Source organism: Lithobates pipiens, unplaced genomic scaffold (assembly GCF_037356315.1).
Source record: "Lithobates pipiens isolate NorthernLeopardFrog02 unplaced genomic scaffold, aLitPip1_a1.2 Scaffold_22, whole genome shotgun sequence".
NCBI lineage: Eukaryota > Metazoa > Chordata > Amphibia > Anura > Ranidae > Lithobates > Lithobates pipiens.
The window spans coordinates 80,713,487-80,732,260 of NW_027507784.1; the positions used below are offsets into that span (position 1 = coordinate 80,713,487).

General features: G+C 44.0%; 1 protein-coding gene across 2 annotated transcripts in view; it reads right to left on the reverse strand.

The window, feature by feature from the left end:
* The window catches only part of LOC143923858 (unconventional myosin-X-like), a 253,802-nt gene that overhangs the window by 100,112 nt on the left and 134,916 nt on the right, over window positions 1–18,774 (reverse strand). For both annotated transcript variants that reach the window (XM_077447780.1, XM_077447779.1), the window contains 2 exons: window positions 7,720–7,838; window positions 41–187 (listed from right to left, as the gene is read on the reverse strand). In XM_077447780.1, the coding sequence (XP_077303906.1) occupies window positions 41–187; window positions 7,720–7,838 (266 nt within the window). The remainder of the gene's footprint in view (window positions 1–40; window positions 188–7,719; window positions 7,839–18,774) is intronic.

Here is an 18,774-nt window from a genome sequence, read left to right on the forward strand (position 1 = left end):
ATTTCAGCAGGCACTGCATCTACAATAAGTTGTACCACACCTGAAAATTCTCAAAGCCAAAAATATCCAAAATCCCGACAGACTTGAAGTTCTCCTTCCCTCGGACACGGGCATTGATCTTTCCGACCAGCCAGGAAAAGCACTGAGCGTAGAGCGCCATGGCCAGGGAATCGCGGGAGTCTGTAGCCTGAATCAGATCAACAACATGGGAGAAAAATGAGAAGAAGAAATCAACTGCAGGACATTGTAATGATTCCATAGACCTCTGGAGGCCATTGGACTGTAGCCCAATGTTTGTGTGCTGCTTCATATTCTCCACCAATCTTGATGAGGGGGTCAGAACCCCTATCAGGTTTTTATTGCTAGTAACGGCATAAGAAGCACTAGATCACCAATTATCTATGTCCAATGCTGCGAGTGTCCACCTTATTCATTATTTCATAACCGAATTGCCCCATTTGTCAAGGTACAAGGAAAGGTCTTGAGCAATCGTTAAGGGTGCCACACTAATGGTGAAAGAGTCCAGAGTGATTAATCAATAATCAATAGAATAAGAGCCAACGTATTTCGGGATATGTATTCCTGAAACACACTGGATGTCATTCTACTGACTATTCAAATAAAAAGGACTTCAAATAACAGGACCATCACCATTGATGTGGCACGCTTACCTTCTTCCACACAACTGGTATTCATTGCTGTTGTGTGTGTTACTTTCTCCATTTGTCCCTAGACTAAAAGTGAGAGAAAACCGAATATTTTTTATTTTTTTTTACCAGAAAAGGAATAGATAGAAAATTCTCTAATGGGGCCACTTATTCCAATGACAACTGTCCAAGAAGAAAATTCTCTTACTTCTTGTTAAGTCTGCGGTCAAGAAGTGAAGGAAATTTCTGCCAAACAGGAAAAAACAAAAAAAAGGGCTTTTAGATACACTTTAAACATGAGAATCCCAACCACAACACTACCTGCCTGGAGTTTGCATGTTCTCCCTGTGCCTGCGTGGGTTTCCTCCGGGTACTCTGGTTTCCTCCCAAACTCCAAAGACATGCAGGTAGGTTAAATGGCTTCTGTCTAAAATTGGCCCTAGTATATGAATGGGGACCTTGGATTGTGGGCTCCTTGAGGGTAGGGACTGAGGTGAGTGTGAAATGTACAGGGATAGGGACAATTGTAGACACTCACTCAGGTTGAACTGGATGGACTGGTGTCTTTATTCAACCTTACTAACTATGTATCTATGTGCCTTAAAGCATTACTAAACCCACGAGCCTGCGTTCACTATATCTGGTCTCCCACAGTACAAAATATGGAAATGCAATTATTTTAGTAAGTCTAAACTGCTAAATACCTTTTCACAACAGCAGTAGGGATGAGCTTCGTGTTCGAGTCGAACGTACGTTCGACTCGAACATTGGCCGTTCGGCCGTTCGGCGAATTCCGAACGTTTTGGCCGTTCACGTCAAAATTCGAGTGACGCGCGCGCGGACCACAATGCACTGCGTTGGCGCAGTGCATTGCTGCCCGATGATTGGCCAAGCATGCACTGTGACCCGCATGCTTGGCCAATCGCAGCGCCGGCAGCGAGGAGAGCCATGATTGGCCACAGGCATCCTGCCTGTGGCCAATCATAGCTCAGGCTGTGTAGTGCACGCCCCACACTATATAAGGCCGCCTTTAAGGCGGCCTCCTGTAGTGTGTTACTTTGCATCTGAAGCAGTGGGTGTTCTGTGTACCTTCAACACAGTACACACCAATCGTTTTTGGCTGATTTCCTATCTTGCTGCTGTGTAGTGGTTGTTGTCTGTGCCCTGACTGCAGTATACACCACTATATTCACCTCACCTATATAGCTAGTGATCTAGCTTTAACCACTTAACAACTGCCCATTGCCGATTAACGGCTTCAGGGCGGTTGTTTAACTCAGAGAGGCCGTTAATTAACGGCCTCCCAGAATTCTGCTCTCGCGTGCCCGAGGTGTGCGCACTTGAGAGCATCCGTGACCGCCGGGTCCATAGGACCCGGCGCATCACGGTAAACGGCCGCTCATAGCGGCCGTTTACCACGTGATTGCTCCGTCAAATGACGGAGTGATCACTTGGAAACAAACCGGCGTCATGTTATGACGCCTGTTCCTACCTCCCCTTTCTGTACCGATCGGTACAGCGGAGGGGAAAGAGATCGGTGTCAGCAGCGATGTGGGCTGCATCTGCAGTGCCCACATCGCTGCTCACCGAATTTAACCCCTCAATTCCCTGCCAATACTCTGCAATACCAGTGCATACTCTGCAGTACCCTGCCATTACTCTGCAGTACCCCGCCATTACTCTGCAGTACCCCGCCATTACTCTGCAGTACCCCGCCATTACTCTGCAGTACCCCGCCATTACTCTGCAGTACCCCGCCATTACTCTGCAGTACCCCGCCATTACTCTGCAGTGCAGTACCCCGCCATTACTCTGCAGTGCAGTACCCCGCCATTACTCTGCAGTGCAGTACCCTGCCATTACTCTGCAGTGCAGTACCCTGCCATTACTCTGTAGTACCCCGCCATTACTCTGCAGTGCAGTACCCCGCCATTACTCTGCAGTGCAGTACCCTGCCATTACTCTGCAGTGCAGTACCCCGCCATTACTCTGCAGTGCAGTACCCCGCCATTACTCTGCAGTGCAGTACCCTGCCATTACTCTGCAGTACCCCGCCATTACTCTGCAGTGCAGTACCCTGCCATTACTCTGCAGTGCAGTACCCTGCCATTACTCTGTAGTACCCCGCCATTACTCTGCAGTGCAGTACCCCGCCATTACTCTGCAGTGCAGTACCCTGCCATTACTCTGCAGTGCAGTACCCTGCCATTACTCTGCAGTGCAGTACCCCGCCATTACTCTGCAGTGCAGTACCCCGCCATTACTCTGCAGTGCAGTACCCTGCCATTACTCTGCAGTGCAGTACCCTGCCATTACTCTGCAGTGCAGTACCCTGCCATTACTCTGCAGTGCAGTACCCTGCCATTACTCTGTAGTACCCCGCCATTACTCTGTAGTGCAGTACCCCGCCATTACTCTGCAGTGCAGTACCCTGCCATTACTCTGCAGTGCAGTACCCGCCATTACTCTGCAGTGCAGTACCCTGCCATTACTCTGCAGTACCCCGCCATTACTCTGCAGTGCAGTACCCCGCCATTACTCTGCAGTGCAGTACCCTGCCATTACTCTGCAGTGCAGTACCCTGCCATTACTCTGTAGTACCCCGCCATTACTCTGCAGTGCAGTACCCCGCCATTACTCTGCAGTGCAGTACCCCGCCATTACTCTGCAGTGCAGTACCCTGCCATTACTCTGCAGTGCAGTACCCCGCCATTACTCTGCAGTACCCCGCCATTACTCTGCAGTGCAGTACCCCGCCATTACTCTGCAGTGCAGTACCCTGCCATTACTCTGCAGTGCAGTACCCTGCTATTACTCTGTAGTACCCCGCCAATACCCCGCCAATACTCTGTAATACCCTGCCATAAATTGCCATACCCAGCCATACTCAGAGATACCCAGCCATACTCGGTGATACCTGAAATACCCAGCCATAGACGCCCCCCACCCCTCACCGCCCTCCGGTGCTTCTACCAACTCGCCAGTACGATCAAAGCCAGAATCTTTTTTTTTTTTTTATTTCAGGCTTCCCAGCCTAGAGGTGAGATGTGGGGTCATATTGTCCCCCCAGATTTCACTGTAAAGAGGACCTGTCACCCCATATTCCTATTACAAGGGATGTTTACATTTCTTGTAATAGGAATAAAAGTGATCAAAATATATTTTTGGGAAAAAAAATGTCAAACTAAAATAAATAAAGTAAAATGAACAATAAAAAAATAAAATAAAAATTAAAGCGCCCATGTCCCCATGTGCTCGCATGTGCCACACATGTGAGGTATCGCCGAGAATGTTAGAGCGAGAGCAATAATTCTAGTCCTAGACCTCCTCTGCAACTCAAAACATGTAACCAGTAAAAAAATATTTAAAGCGTCGCCTATGGGGATTTTTTAAGTAGCGACGTTTGGCGCCATTCCACGGGCATGTGCAATTTTGAAGAGTGACATGTTTGATATCTATTTACTCAGCATAACTTCATCTTTCACTTTATGCAAACATTGGGCTAACAAGTGGTTAATAATAGAGCTTGCAGTCAGTAGTGTTACGAGTGCGTGCTGTCTGCGTGCTCTGTACCCAGTACATACCGCTATAATATAGGGCAGGCCCCTACTTTCAAACATCCAACTTACAAACATCTCCTACTTGCAAACGCAAGGAGACAGCAGCAAGTGAGATGAAAAAAGATGGACGACAAAACAAATTATACAGGGGTGATAACCCTTCCCTATGTTTTCCAAAAAGCTTAAAGATAGTTGTTTTGACTGGAGCTACACTTTAAAAATGTACCGGTTGAAAATGACAAACAGATTCAACTTAACACAACAAACCTACACAGTCCCTGTCTTGTTTGCACCGCCTGTATACTGCTGTTCTGAGTATATAGGGCCTGGGGGCCACACGCATTTCCTTTTTTTAATATGGGTACGGGGTTCCCCTTAATATGCGTACAAGACCCAAATAGGCTGGTAATGGGCAGGGAGGGCTACCCATGCCATGTTTCTCAATGATTTTCAACCATATTGCAGGAACCAGATATAACATTAAAACCGCAAGCAGTTTTAAATGGTGTTATTTCCGTTTAATGTCATTTTGTGCAGGGACTGTTCTAAACACGGGAAACACGTGGCACTTCACAGGCATACTACAGACACCCACCAGGCACCATATTTAAAGGAATATTTCACTTTTTTTTTTCACTTTAATCGTCATTAAAATCAGTGCTCCCGCCAAAACGGTAGTTTTTAAAACTTTTTTTTGCAGTGACCCATGTCCCCTGAGGCAGGAGGCAGGTCGCCAAACCCTTTTTAGGACACTATCTTGCATATTAGCCGTTAAAATGAGCACTTTCCAATTCGAACGTTCGAGTCCCATAGACTTCAATGGGGTTCTAACGTTCGTACCGAACGCGGGGGTCGTTCGCAAGTTCTGGTGCGAACCGAACCGGGGGGTGTTCGGCTCATCCCTAAACAGCAGTATATAGCAGTCTTTTGACTTCCATCAGTGTCTGGTTAAAGCTTGTAGGAGGAGTTTTCATTCTTCTCTGACTGTTCTATGAGGATGCATGACCCCTGACCCTCTGTCTGAACAGTGCCAAATGGCCCTGTGCTGATCACATGCACACAAGCCCCCCCCCCCCCCCCCCAAAAAAAGGCCATTCCAGCAATACACATAAAACTGTGCTTTCTAAGGCTCTGTACTATCAGCAGATGGATTGGGGACAGTAAAGGGAGAGGATAAGAGAAGACAGGATCAAACACAATGTGCAGGATTAACCCCTTCCACAGTTAGTATAACAAGCATGCTTTACTGCACGGACAGACTCATTTTACTCTTGTGGGTTTAGTAACACTTTAAAAGGATAAGTTCACCTATGGATACATGTTCCACCCGTTTTTAAAGGTGGAACGTGTAACATGTTCTCTTTGCTGCAACTGCCTCCTGCTGCCCTCCCTCCCTTTGACAGCAGTAAGGGAGAAGCTCCCTGTACTTGCTGTCACCTTTTTTAAAAAAACAGCGTGGCCATGCGGGGCTTCGCCCACACAGCCACATTACTTATTCAGAGAGCTCTGTAAATAAGTGAACTACAAGTACCGACATCCTTTGCTAATGTCGGCTTGTAGTTCTCAATGAACCACCACGGCGCTGTGGAGCTCTGTGGTAGTATATTGATTCCTCCTGTCAGTGTGAAACTGCCTGGCCGTACGATGTACAGACACACAGATTACACTCGCTGTCTGCTGATCACTGGTGTAATGCTTTCAAGACTCAAAAGAAAAAAAGAAAAAGAAGAAGAAGAAAAGTAAAATGCACATTTTTGTTTTAACCACTTGCCAACTGGCTCACACCGATATACATTGGCAGAATGGCACCGCTGGGCGAACCACCGTACCCATACGGCAGCTCCTTTAAGAGCCGTAGCAGGCACATATGCTCCACTAGAGGTGCGCGGGGGACGCGATTCCGGGCACGAGAGCCAGAACGGGGATTTGTGTGCGTTAACATTCACCCGTCCTGACAGGAGAGGAGAGACAGATCGTCTGTTCCTACCAAGTGAAAACAACGATCTGGCGCCTCCTCTAGTCAGTCCCATACCCCCACAGTTAGAAACACATCTAGGGAACACATTTAACCTCTTGATCGCTCCCTAGTGTTAACCCCTTCCCTGCCAGTGTCATTTATATAGTAATCAGTGCATGTTTATACACCGATCGCTGTATAAATGTCAATGGTCTCAAAAAAGTTGCAAAAGTGTCCAATCCGATTCATTGCCGCCATTACTTAAAAAAATAAATAATAAAAATGCCATAAATCTATTCCTCATTTTTTAGAAGCTATAACTTTTGCGCACACCATCAAAATACGCTTTTACCAAAAATATGTGGAAGAATATAAAACTGATAAATTTGTGTATTGTTTTTTTAAATTGGGGATATTTATTATAGCAAAACGTTTTTTTTTTTTTTTTAAATAGTCGCTCTTTTTTTTGTTTATGGTGCATAAAATAAAAAAACGCAAATGGGCATATATATATATTATATATATATATATATATATATATATATATATATATATATATATATATATATATATATTTTTTTTTTTTTTTTTTTTTTTTTTTTTTAATGCATTTATCCAGATGGAAAGACACAAAGTGTCGGTGCCAATCTGATGATATCGGATATTTCAGAAGGGATGCAGTGTAAAACTGACCATAAATGGATTGCAGTTGACCGGTCCAGCAGGGACCATCTGCATTGCGATTCATTTATGGCCGTTCTTGCTCTACAGAAGACGATCTAATGACTGTTGGAAAACTTTCATTTCATTATCGCTATCACTAAATCGGCTGCAGCGCTGATCGGAGGAGTCCCAGTGTCAGAATACAATTCCTCCATCTACCTCACTTGCGTGGATGGGGAAATCTGTCCACTGGTTGATCAAAAAAAATAAATAAAAAGAAAATGAATTAACCACGTATGCGCAGCCTAAGATGGGATCATAGAAAAAAAATTACCGTTTATAAAGCAGCAAGGATTAAACATTCATTTAGAACTTAGTTACTGTAAATTAAAATTGAACTCTAGCCAAAATTAGTATAAAATTGAACAGCCCATTAAATGACAAAACAAAATAATAAAAATGTTTTTGCAGCAATATCTACCTTCAATCCAGAGAGTTCCCCTTAAGTACTTTTTTCTGCTGCTAGATGTCCTCAGTCTGATGGCTAGCAACATTGAACCCACTTCCTCTGAGCCCAGGTCATCCTGGATCCCCACCTCCAGAATGAGTGGATAGTGAAAAGGAGAAGCAGCACAGTGATGAGATCATCTCGCTGTCATTCCGCTCTCTCCTCCTATCCGCACGCTTTTTGTCAGCACATAAACTGATCAGCTCCTTATGCCGCCGCTGTACCTCCTCACACACCAGCCCTGCTATACAAAGACTGCCAATAACTGATTTCAAAACTACAATCAGTGATTTTGAATGGTTACAGAGCGGCCTTCATTTGTGTCTTCTATATCGGCCTGGCGTTCAGTTATAAATACTCCATCTGGATGATCAAAGACCTCACCTGCTCCACTGTGAGAGGAGACAGGATCTCTTCTCCCCGGAGGATCATAGATCTCTGTGTCAGCACCTCGGACAGCTGGAAGGAGTCCAAACCCAAAAGATCAGCCACGTCACTCAACACTGTAAAAAGATACAAAGAAAAGAATGAAACCAAAGACCGAATAATACGACTGTTCACAAAATGCTTTGCGCATTAATCCCTTGACCTCTGGAAGATTTGCCCCCTTCCCTTCCTGACCAGGCCATTTTTTGCGATACTGCATTGTGTTACTTTAACTGACAATGGCGCGGTCATACAATGATGTACTCAACTAAAATGTATGTCTTTTTCCCCCCACAAATAGATCTTTCTTTTAGTGGTATTTGATCACCTCTGCGTTTATTTCTTGTGGTAAAAAAAAAAAAAAAATTATATATATTTTTTTATTATTATTATTATATATATATATATATATATATATATATATATATATATCCACACCCCAAAGCACCTTGTCCCCATGTTGATGAGGTCCTCTTCCCGCCAACCCTGGCCATTGGCTGTCGGGGTCTGCGGGTGGGGGGGGCTTATTGGAACCTGAGAGCCCCCTTTAATACATACATCGTACCCCTACCCATTCACCTGGGGAAAAAAAAAAACACACTAGTAATTTATGAGGCAGCTCTGGAGGTCTCTTCCAGACTTGGGGGGGGGGGGGTCTCTTCTGACTTCTACGCTCAATCCGGCCTCTTCCGTCATCTTCTGCTCTTTTGCTAGCGTGGCCCGGTCTTCTCCCATCATCCCCCCTGGCGGTGACGTCATAAGGGGCGGAGTCACCGGATAACATGCTTATATAAAAGTCGTTGCGCACACAGCATTACATCGGGAGAGAGTGGCGTGTCAACATCGGAAGAAGACCAGAGGGAAGAAGACAAAGGGGAAGACCGGGCCAACCCTAGCAAAAGAACAGGCAAAAGGGCAGAAGATAGCGGAGGAGCCCGGCAGAACACCGGAGATCGGGAGAAGAACCAGAGACCGAGAGAAGATGCCACAGAGAGCAGTGAAGTTGGAAGAGACCCCCCCCCCCCCCAAAGTCAAAAAAGACCCCCAGAGCTGCCTAATAAATTACTTTAAAAACAGTTATAGTGTGTTTTTTTTTATTGACACTTCCCCCCCCCCCCCCCCCCAGCCAAATGGGTAGGGGGACAATCTAGACCCCGACAACCAACGGTCAGGGTTCTCGGGAAGAGGCCCTTGTCCTCATCAACATGGGGACAAGGTGCTTTGTGGGGGGCCACAGTGCGCTCCCCTGCCCCAAAGCATCCACCCCCCCATGCTGAGGGCGTAGGGAGTTGCCCTTTAAAATCCATACCAGACCGAAGGACCTGGTATGCCCTTCAAGGGGGAACCCATGCCGGTTTTTTATTTAAAATTTGTTGTGGAGCTTCTCCTCAAGATTCATGCCAAAAACAGTGCCTGGTATTGGCGGGGATCAAAGTTGGATCCTCGTTCATTGAAGTCGGATGCGTCTCTGACTTCAATACACAGGACAAAGTCAGATCCAAAAGTAGGACGAGTGTCGTGTCGCACCAGTGTGAGAGAAAGACAACAGCGAGAACCCGAAAGAACTGGCCAATCACATATTCCACCAACAACGCACAGCCAACATCTTGTGCTGGTACAGACATGAAACTTGTTATTTAAAAATTACAAAACGCCATGTCTTCCTAATTTACATCTAGGCATGGAAAAGGTCCTATTTATTTACTCTTCTGTTATTACAAAAACAAATCTGATTTACTATGCTTTTTTTTTTTTGCGTTATGGCGCTTTTGATTCTTTTTTGTGTGTGACACATTTTCTGTGCCTTTAGCAGGGTGGTTTGGTGTTATTTCCTGCATTTGGAAAGCAGCTGTGCTGGTGGAATGAATATATTCCCATATGTATACATTATTATTCTAATTATACTGGATTTATATAGCGCCAACAGTTTGTGCAGTGCTTTACAATATAAGAGGGTTAGGAGTACCCTGCTTCTAGGAGCCTACAATCTAATTAGGGGGCAAGTGGTACAATAGGTAATAGCTGTGAGGGATAAGTTAATGGAAGAAATAAAAAGTTCAGTTAGTTTAGTTGTTAGGCGGGACAGGCTTTCCCATAGGTGTGCACCCCAAAGCTCAAACACATATGTGTATACACTGACGGTGTCAGTAGGGCAGAGGACGGTGTCAGTAAGGCAGAGGACGGTGTCAGTAAGGCAGAGGACGGTGTCAGTAAGGCAGAGGACGGTGTCAGTAAGGCAGAGGACGGTGTCAGTAAGGCAGAGGACGGTGTCAGTAAGGCAGAGGACGGTGTCAGTATTTTATTTATAATTTTATATTTATTTTGAATTTCATTTTTTTTTTTGGGGGGGCCACCGTCCAATAGGGGGATTTGTTGAAATATTAGGGGTCTAAAACGGGGAATCTGCACCACACTGGGTGATTAGGGTGTTTCCGAAGGCCTATTTTTTTATGGACAGTAGTCTAGGGAGCAAACCAGGTCTCCCTCCATAGATACAGTGGAAGAGTGACACAGCCACCCAGGGAAAGAAAGCGTGTTACTTCCAGGATCACCAAGAGAAAATAAAGCAAAAAGGAGCTTAAAGTGGGGTGCCCCCTAAAAAAAAAATAAAAAAAAATGTAAAAGTCAGCAGCTACAAATACTGCCGCTGCTGACTTTTAATAATCGGACACTTGCCTGTCCCAGGGTCCAGTGATGCGGGGGAACGAAGGCACTGGCATTCTTACTGTGGGCACAGCCGGGCACCCACTGCGCATGCGTGAACGGCGCACAACGCCGTGATACGCTGCACAGTCATCTGGAACACGTGACAGGTCCCAGATGACTGTGCGGCGCCGAGGGGGAAGTGATGTCACCAGCCCGGGTAATGAAGGAGGCAGACTACGAGGGACCCCCTAGCAACAGGCATTTAGAGGTGAGTAAAATTTTATTAATTTTTTTATGAATTTTAAGCAATTTTTTTTTTTTTTGGTGGCAACACCACTTTAATAAAAGAAAACGAATGCAGCCACCACACTAAGGGCTAGTAGGATTCCCACCAGCACAGTGCATGATCACTGCTGGCAGATCCAGCAGTCAGCAGTGAACAGGCAAATAAAAAGCCAACAGGCTAGTTGTACTGAAGCTGATCTATGGATCGACTTCCAGCCTGCCCATAGACTAATTGAAATGCAAACGATTCCTGCTAAAACAGACAAATTTCAATCAGTCTATGGGCAGGCTTAAAGAAATACATTTTCGTAGATTGCCTACAGGCAGACAGAGTAGGAGATAGCTTGACAGATTGAAGTAGGGAGTTCCAGAGGAAGAAGAGGCACTGGAAAAGTCCTGGAGAGGAGCATGGGTGGAGAAGACGAGGAAGGTCTCGGAAGGAGCAGAGAGAACGGTTTGGGACAAGATTGGAGATGTAGCTGGGGCAGATTTGGGCCATCTATGTTGTTCGTAATTTGAATTTTATTTATTGAGCATCTGGAAGCCAGCGGAGCAATTGATAGTGAGAGGAAGCGGATACCGAACGGTTGGTAAAAAGGTTGGTAAGGTTGATAAGTCTTGCAGAAGCATTCATGATAGACTGAAGGGGTTGGATAGCCTGTGTTAGCGGTAGGCCAACAAGGGAATTGCAATAGTTAAGGCGGGAGATAACAAGGGAGTAAATGAGTAGCGTGTTGGTTTTGTTGGTTGAGAAGGGGTGTATTTTGGAGATATTACGGAGGTGAAGTCTACAAGGATTAGACAGTAATTGGGTTTGGGGCTGAAAGGGCAGGTCAGAGTCCAGGATTTTGATGCTAGATGTAGATGTTATTTACATTTAACTAGATTTTTCTATAATGTTGAAGACGTGTCTCAACTTCTCCAAATCACTTCAGTTGTAAAAAAGCAGCTTGGATAATCTGTGAAAGGTCAACGTTCAAAATTGCAGAAAAAGTCCAGTTGAATGTAACTACTACTAGATACATCATGCCCTAGATAAATGGGACCTTTCACATATTTGTCTATAGAGGATTTCAAAATACAGTATATAAGTTTTTGATTGCATATTATACTGCATGATGATGTCGTGGGACAACAATTTTCCATAAAGATATTTTATACATGTTATTTACCGATAAAAGCCTCCCTTGTGTAACCATCCAAAATCCCTGGGACTGCTGCTTTGGGCTGCCATCTTGGATGCAAATTCAGCAACCCCAGCAGACAGAGGTGTCACTCTACAGCAATGATTTTCAACTAGGGTTCCATGGAACCATAGGCTTTCCTCCAGAGGTTGCTAGGGGTTCCTTGGGGTGTAGCCGATTGGCCTCCTATTGATGGTGCCTGCATAATTTCAGGGTCAATGCCACTAGGCAGAGCCAGCAGCAAGACACCAATGATCTTTTTAGTGGTTGTACACCCTTACATATACCCGGTGAAGTGACTGGACTCAGGTGATACTCAGATGAAACAAATCCTTCTACATAAGTTGTACCCGTTTATCTGCAGGTCGCATTTCTCTACATCTGTTCAAAGTGCTGAATTTTAAAGCTAGTCTGAGGTAAAAAAAAGAAAAAAAAAAAAAAAAAGGGGGGGGGGGGTGACCTGAAGTTACACTCTAGAGAGCTCCAAGAGGTGATTTGGAGGAAAGGGACACATTCCCCCCTTCTCACAGCACATGGAAACAGAGCTGAGGCTGTCAATCAGCTGGAGGTCCCTCCTTTCTGTAACCATTTTTCTCTTGGTGTCAGGAAAACCTGTCACAAGCGACGCATGTTGATAGAAGAGGAACAAAGCAGCAAATACAATGACACTTGGTGCTCTTAATTCAGATAAATAAGCACTATAGATGAATATGTCTTGTTCATATTTCATGTCTGAGGTTTATAACCACTTTAAGTGTGGCATTCTGACCACCCCTCACTGAAACTGGTTGTAAACCCTTATAGACCACTTTTACCTACAGTTAAGCCTAGATTAAGGCTTATCTGTAGGTGCAAGAAATATATCCTAAACCTACACGGTTTAGGAGATATTTGCAAAAGACAGGCACCGATGTCTATGGCGCATGCACCATAGACAGCGGCGCGCAAGCGTACTGAGCATGCCGTTGCCAACGGCGATAACGGCGATAATGCCGTTAGTGGCGACTCTCGCGCGGGAGTGACGTCAGAGCCGTGATACCCGGAAGGAAGATGGATCAGCGGTGACATCGCTGGCTCCTACGTCAGGTAAGTGACACATAATGGACTACTATGCGATGCATAGTACCCCATTATGCTTCACCATTGCAGGGAAACAAAGATGAAGTAAAACCCATCAGGGTTTACTTCCTCTTGAAGGGTTGCATTCTTCCTCCTGACCCCGTTGTAAGTGGTATTTTCTCCAATGACCCCAGATGAATTTGATTTAGTAAGGGTACCCAAAGACCTAAAAATTTTAGAGGTTCATCTGGGGTAAAAAGGTTGAGAAACGTTGCTCTATAGTGTACAGGTAAGATAAAAAGACTTAACTTTAAGGGAGCAATTTTTTCAAGAGCTGTTCTCCAGGATTAAGGCTAGGTTCACACTATTGCGATGCGGGAACGCCGCGAATCCGCGGCGTTTTCCCGCATCGCTCACCTCCCGCCGGCAGTTCACACTGCCCTATGCGGACGGCTGGGAGTGTCAATGATATGTTAATGACACCCCCAGATCCGTCGGCATATCGCAGTGCGATCTGCCGACTCGCACAGGAATCGGATCGCATGGTGTGAACCCCCATGCGATCCGATTCCGTTGCGGACCCAAAAAAGGGTCCTGTGCGAGTTTGCTGCGGGACAGCTGCGAGTTCAGCCATACTATCTGTATGGCTGAACTCGCAGTGCTACGGAGATCGGATGTGATTTGCTGTGCGAATCACATCCGGATCTCCCCCCGCAGCAGTGTGAACCCAGCCTTAGACTGGGAGGGAATATTGGCATCAAAAGGACACATGGAAAAGAAATGGGAATTTTTCCCATGTGACTGTATTATGAACTCACTCAAATACATTTAAAAGGCTAAAACCAAAACCTATGTGGCTCACGGCCAAAGTTTAAATGGCTATAAATGATTAAAAAAAAAAAGCGCTTTTAAAAAATATAAAAATGAAGGAACGCTATCATCGTTCAAAATGTTACAAAGAATATAACAGAATATGTAAAAAGGAAATCAAGGATGCAAAAATCTAAAATGAACTACAGATTGCAAAAGATAGTAGGACAAACCTCAAAAAAAAAAAAAAATCCTTCAAATATATTAATAGTAAAAAGATCACGTTTGGTTCATAAAAAGGATATCGGAGAACTGGAGAAAGTGCAGAGAAGGGCAACCAAACTGATAAGAGGCATGGAGGATCTCAGCTATGAGGAAAGATTAGAGGAACTGCAATTTATTCTCTCTTGAGAAGAGGAGATTGACCACTTCAGCTCCGGAAGAATTTAACACCTTCCTGACCAGAGCATTTTTTGCTATTCAGCACTGCGTCACTTTATCTGAAATTTGGGCGGTCGTGCGAACGTTGTACCCAAACAAAATTCTCAATTTTTTCCCAAAAATAGAGCTGTCTTTTGGTGGTATTTAACCACTTTCAGACCGGACCAATTTGCTGGTCAAAGACCAGATCACTATTTGCGATTCGGCACTGCGTCGCTTTAACTGACAATTGCGCGGTCGTGCGACGTGGCTCCCAAACAAAATTGACGTCCTTTTTTTCCCACAAATAGAGCTTTCTTTTGGTGGTATTTGATCACCCCTGCGGTTTTTATTTTTTGCGCTATAAACAAAAATAGAGCGACAATTTTGAAAAAAACGCATTATTTTTTACTTTTTGTTATAATAAATATCCCCCAAAAATATATAAAAAAAAATTTTTTCCCTCAGTTTAGGCCGATACGTGTTCTTCTACATATTTTTGGTTAAAAAAAAAAATCGCAATAAGCGATTGATTGGTTTGCGCAAAAGTTATAGCGTTTACAAAATAGGGATAGTTTTATAGCATTTTTATTAATTTTTTATTATTTTTTTTTACAAGTAATGGCGGCGATCAGCGATTTTTATTGTGACTGCGACATTGTGGGGGACCCATCAGACATTTTTGGGACCATTGTCATTTATACAGTAATCACTGCTATATAAATGCAGTGATTCCTGTGTAAATGACACTGGCAGTGAAGGGGTTAACCAGTGGGTGGCAGTGTAGGGGTTAAGTGTTCCTAGGGGCGTGTTACTAACTGTGGGGGGGTTAGGCTTTCATTTAGTGAACACTGATCTCTGCTCCAATCACATGGAGCAGAGATCAGCGTCACTAGTTGCTAGGCAGAATGGAGAAATGTTGTTTACAACGGCACTTCTCCATTCGGCCGCTCCGTTAGACGATCGCGGGGATGCCCGCGGCGATCGAGTCGGCGGGTCCCGCGACCGGACTCACGGGGGTCCCGACCAGCGCGGGAGCGCGCCGCCGGCTGATGGCAGGGCGGCAAATTTAAAGGGATGTACATGTACGCCCATTTGCCTGCCCGTGCCATTCTGTCGACGTACATCGTCGTGTGCTGGTCGGCAAGTGGTTAATCACCTCTGTTTTTTATTTTTTGCACTATAAACAAAAAAGACCAACAATTGTGAACAAAAAAAAAAAAAAAAAAAAGCTATTTTTTTTACTTTTTGCTATAATAAATACAACAATATAATGTAGCTCTAGTTATATTGTTGGAGTTTTATATATGAATTTGGTTATGTTCATATGTAGCTGCTGGTTTATGTACTAATTTTTGCTTTTGGGGTTAGTGCAATATTATTTCCTTTTTTCTATAATAAATACACCCCAAAAACATTTAGAAAAAACTAATTTCTTCCACAGTTTAGGCAGATATGTGATTACATTTATAGAGCGATCAGAGCTACAAATAGCCACTGATTACTGTATAAATGACACTGTCCGGGAAGAGGTTAAACACTAGGGGGCTATCAAGGGGTTAAGTGTGTTCCTTGGATGTGTTCTAACTGTAGGGGGAATGGGCTCACTAGAACATGAGAGATCACTGCTACCAAAGACAGGGAGCAGTAGATCCCTGTCATGTTGCTAGGCAGAACAGGGAAATGCCTTGTTTACATTGCCGCAATCGCTAGCGAACATCATTTTTTTGGAACCCGCGGGCGCATGCCCACTAGGCGGCAAGTTCAGAGGGAAGTACGGGTACTCCCTTTTGCCTGCCGATGCCATTCTGCCGACGTGAATCAGCGGTCGGCAAGTGGTTAAGAGGGATATGATCAACATGTACAAATACATAAGTGGACCATATAGTGAACTTGGTGTTGAGTTATTCACTTTAAAGGTTCATCACACAGAGGACGGGGGGCACTCTTTATGTCTAGAGGAAAAAAAAGATTTCACCTCCAAAACACAGAAAGGTCTCTTCACAGTAAGAGCTGTGAAAATGTGGAATAGACTCCCCTCCAGAGGTGGTTCTGGCAAGTTCAGTGGATGGCTTTCAGAAAGCCCTGGATTATTTCCTAAATGTACATAATATAACTGGGTACCAACATTTATAGGTAAAGTTGATCCAGGGAAAATCCGATCTCCCCTGCTATAGCAAATTGGATCATGCTTTGCTGGGGTTGTCCACCATCCTCTGGATCAACTGTGGGTATAGGATTGTGTACGGTATATGGGATTGTATTTTTTTTTTTAACTAGATGGACTCGTGTCTTTTTTCAACCTAACTATGCAACTACATAGTATTCCCCTTTATTTCTTTCCTAGCAGAAGGTGGTGGAGGAGCTGGGACAGCACAGACAGTGATTAGACACTCCCAGATGAGTAGAGATCTATAAATGTCACAGGAGGTGTGCTAAGAAATTTACTCTTCCTGGAGTATTCAAATTGTCTAGTAAGTCCAAAGGCACATTGCAAGTGAAAAGAAAATTTAGAAAAGTATCAAGTATACTTGATTTTTCTGTGCTTGACTTCCTTCAAAAGGAGGTTTTGCATTTCCCTCGGACCTGTACTTGCATGCAAAAAACACTTGAAGTAAAAACGAAAGCCAATCAACACAGCCCCCCATTTTGACAGGTTCTCTTTAAGATGCCAACCAAGTCTAAGAGCTGAAGAACCTGGAGCTCTCTCCCCCCAATGTTCTCGAAGCACCTTTATTCCACAAAGTCAGGTTTTTATATATTAAACTGTAATTTCTGCAAACATTTTATCTGCAAAGTGCGCCAGATCGATTAAACTATCTGTATTTAAATCTGGGAACCATATGCATGAAATAATGAAATTCTGGGCTCCGACAGCACACAGGAAATTGAGAATATGCTGCAGCCAGGCATGCCGTTCATTATAAACCTGTCCTGTATATTCTATGGAGATTTCTGCGATAATAACAATCAGTGGTGGAGCACACAGCTCAGTCTAATTATTAAGCTGCAATACATAGATGCAACAATAGAGGGCAGGCCTCGCTCACCAAATGCAGCTCAACACAGGTTCAAAATTTGTATTTATTTTATTACATGTATTTATATAGTTATTCGGACATTCAGATGCATCCGAATGATGCAAAATTTGGCCGAATTTCGATTCGTTAAGAAACTAATTGTACAATCAATATATATATATATATATATATATATATATTTTTAATAATAATAAAAAAAATTATATATTTATTAAAATAGTATATATATATATATATATATATATATATATATATATATATATATATATATATATATACACATACACACACATACATACATACACACACGTATGTGTGTGTGATAGAGATAAATACACACATATTCCCCATCTATATATTTGTACACACACACACACACTCACAGCATGCATCTCTATCTGTAAAGTTTCATTGTAGCTGTCTTGGACAATTTTGCAGAACTGTGGAGTGTGTGAATTCTAATTATAGGTGAAGGAGTATCAGCGTGTTCACACCTCTGAGCATTTGCAGTGCGACACAAAGAATGAAAATAAAATACTTTCTGCACCTGCTGCAGTTTCCTTCCAAAGCACTCTGCACAAAAGATTGCACACATATACAATTTGTCTTAAAGTGACACTAAACAATATATTTATTCCCCCAAAAAATAATTCATACACATTCACTACCTAACGGCCTTCTAATCTATTTTTCATCAAATTGTTTTTTACTGCATTTCTTTGCCTCCTTGTAATGCCCTCCGCGGGTTCCTGAACCTCTCCTTTTCCCTCACACTTCCTTTGTTTGGATCAAGCAGTTCTCGTTAAGTTGTGGTCCTGGGTCCTCCTCTATACACACCAGGCTTGGATCTAGGCAGGGTGCTGGACTGGGTTGTGCTTCCACCCCCCCTAGATTTTCCATGAGCAAGTCTGATGTAAGGGGTACTCCAATAGTGGCAACTGATGTTGGGGGGCACTGTGATGGGGGTAGTTGATGTGGGGGAGCTCTGTTGGGGACATTTGATGTAAAGGGAAACTATAATGGGGGCATTCTGATTATGACAGCTGATGCAAGGATGACTAATGGGGTAATTCATGTAAGGGGGCCCTCTGATGGGGATAATTCATGTAAGGGGGCCCTCTGATGGGGATAATTCATGTAAGGGGGCCCTCTGATGGGGATAATTCATGTAAGGGGGGCCCTCTGATGGGGATAATTCATGTAAGGGGGCCCTCTGATGGGGATAATTCATGTAAAAGGGAGAATTTGATAGGGACACTGATGTAAAGGGGGGCTATGATAGGGACACATGATATACAAGTGTGCAGGGGTAACAATACTGGTTCCCTGCATCTCTATCGCACTGTACGATAGACTGTCACTGACTCACACATAGGGGGTTATTTACGAAAGGCAAATCCACTTTGCACTACAAGTGCACAGTGCACTTGTAATTGCATTTGGAAGGGCAGTCATTGTAAATTCGAGGGGTAGATCTGAAACGAGGGGAAGCTCTGCTGATTTCATCATCCAATCATGAGCAAGCTAAAATGCTGTTTATTTTCCTTGCATGTCCCTCTCGGATCTGC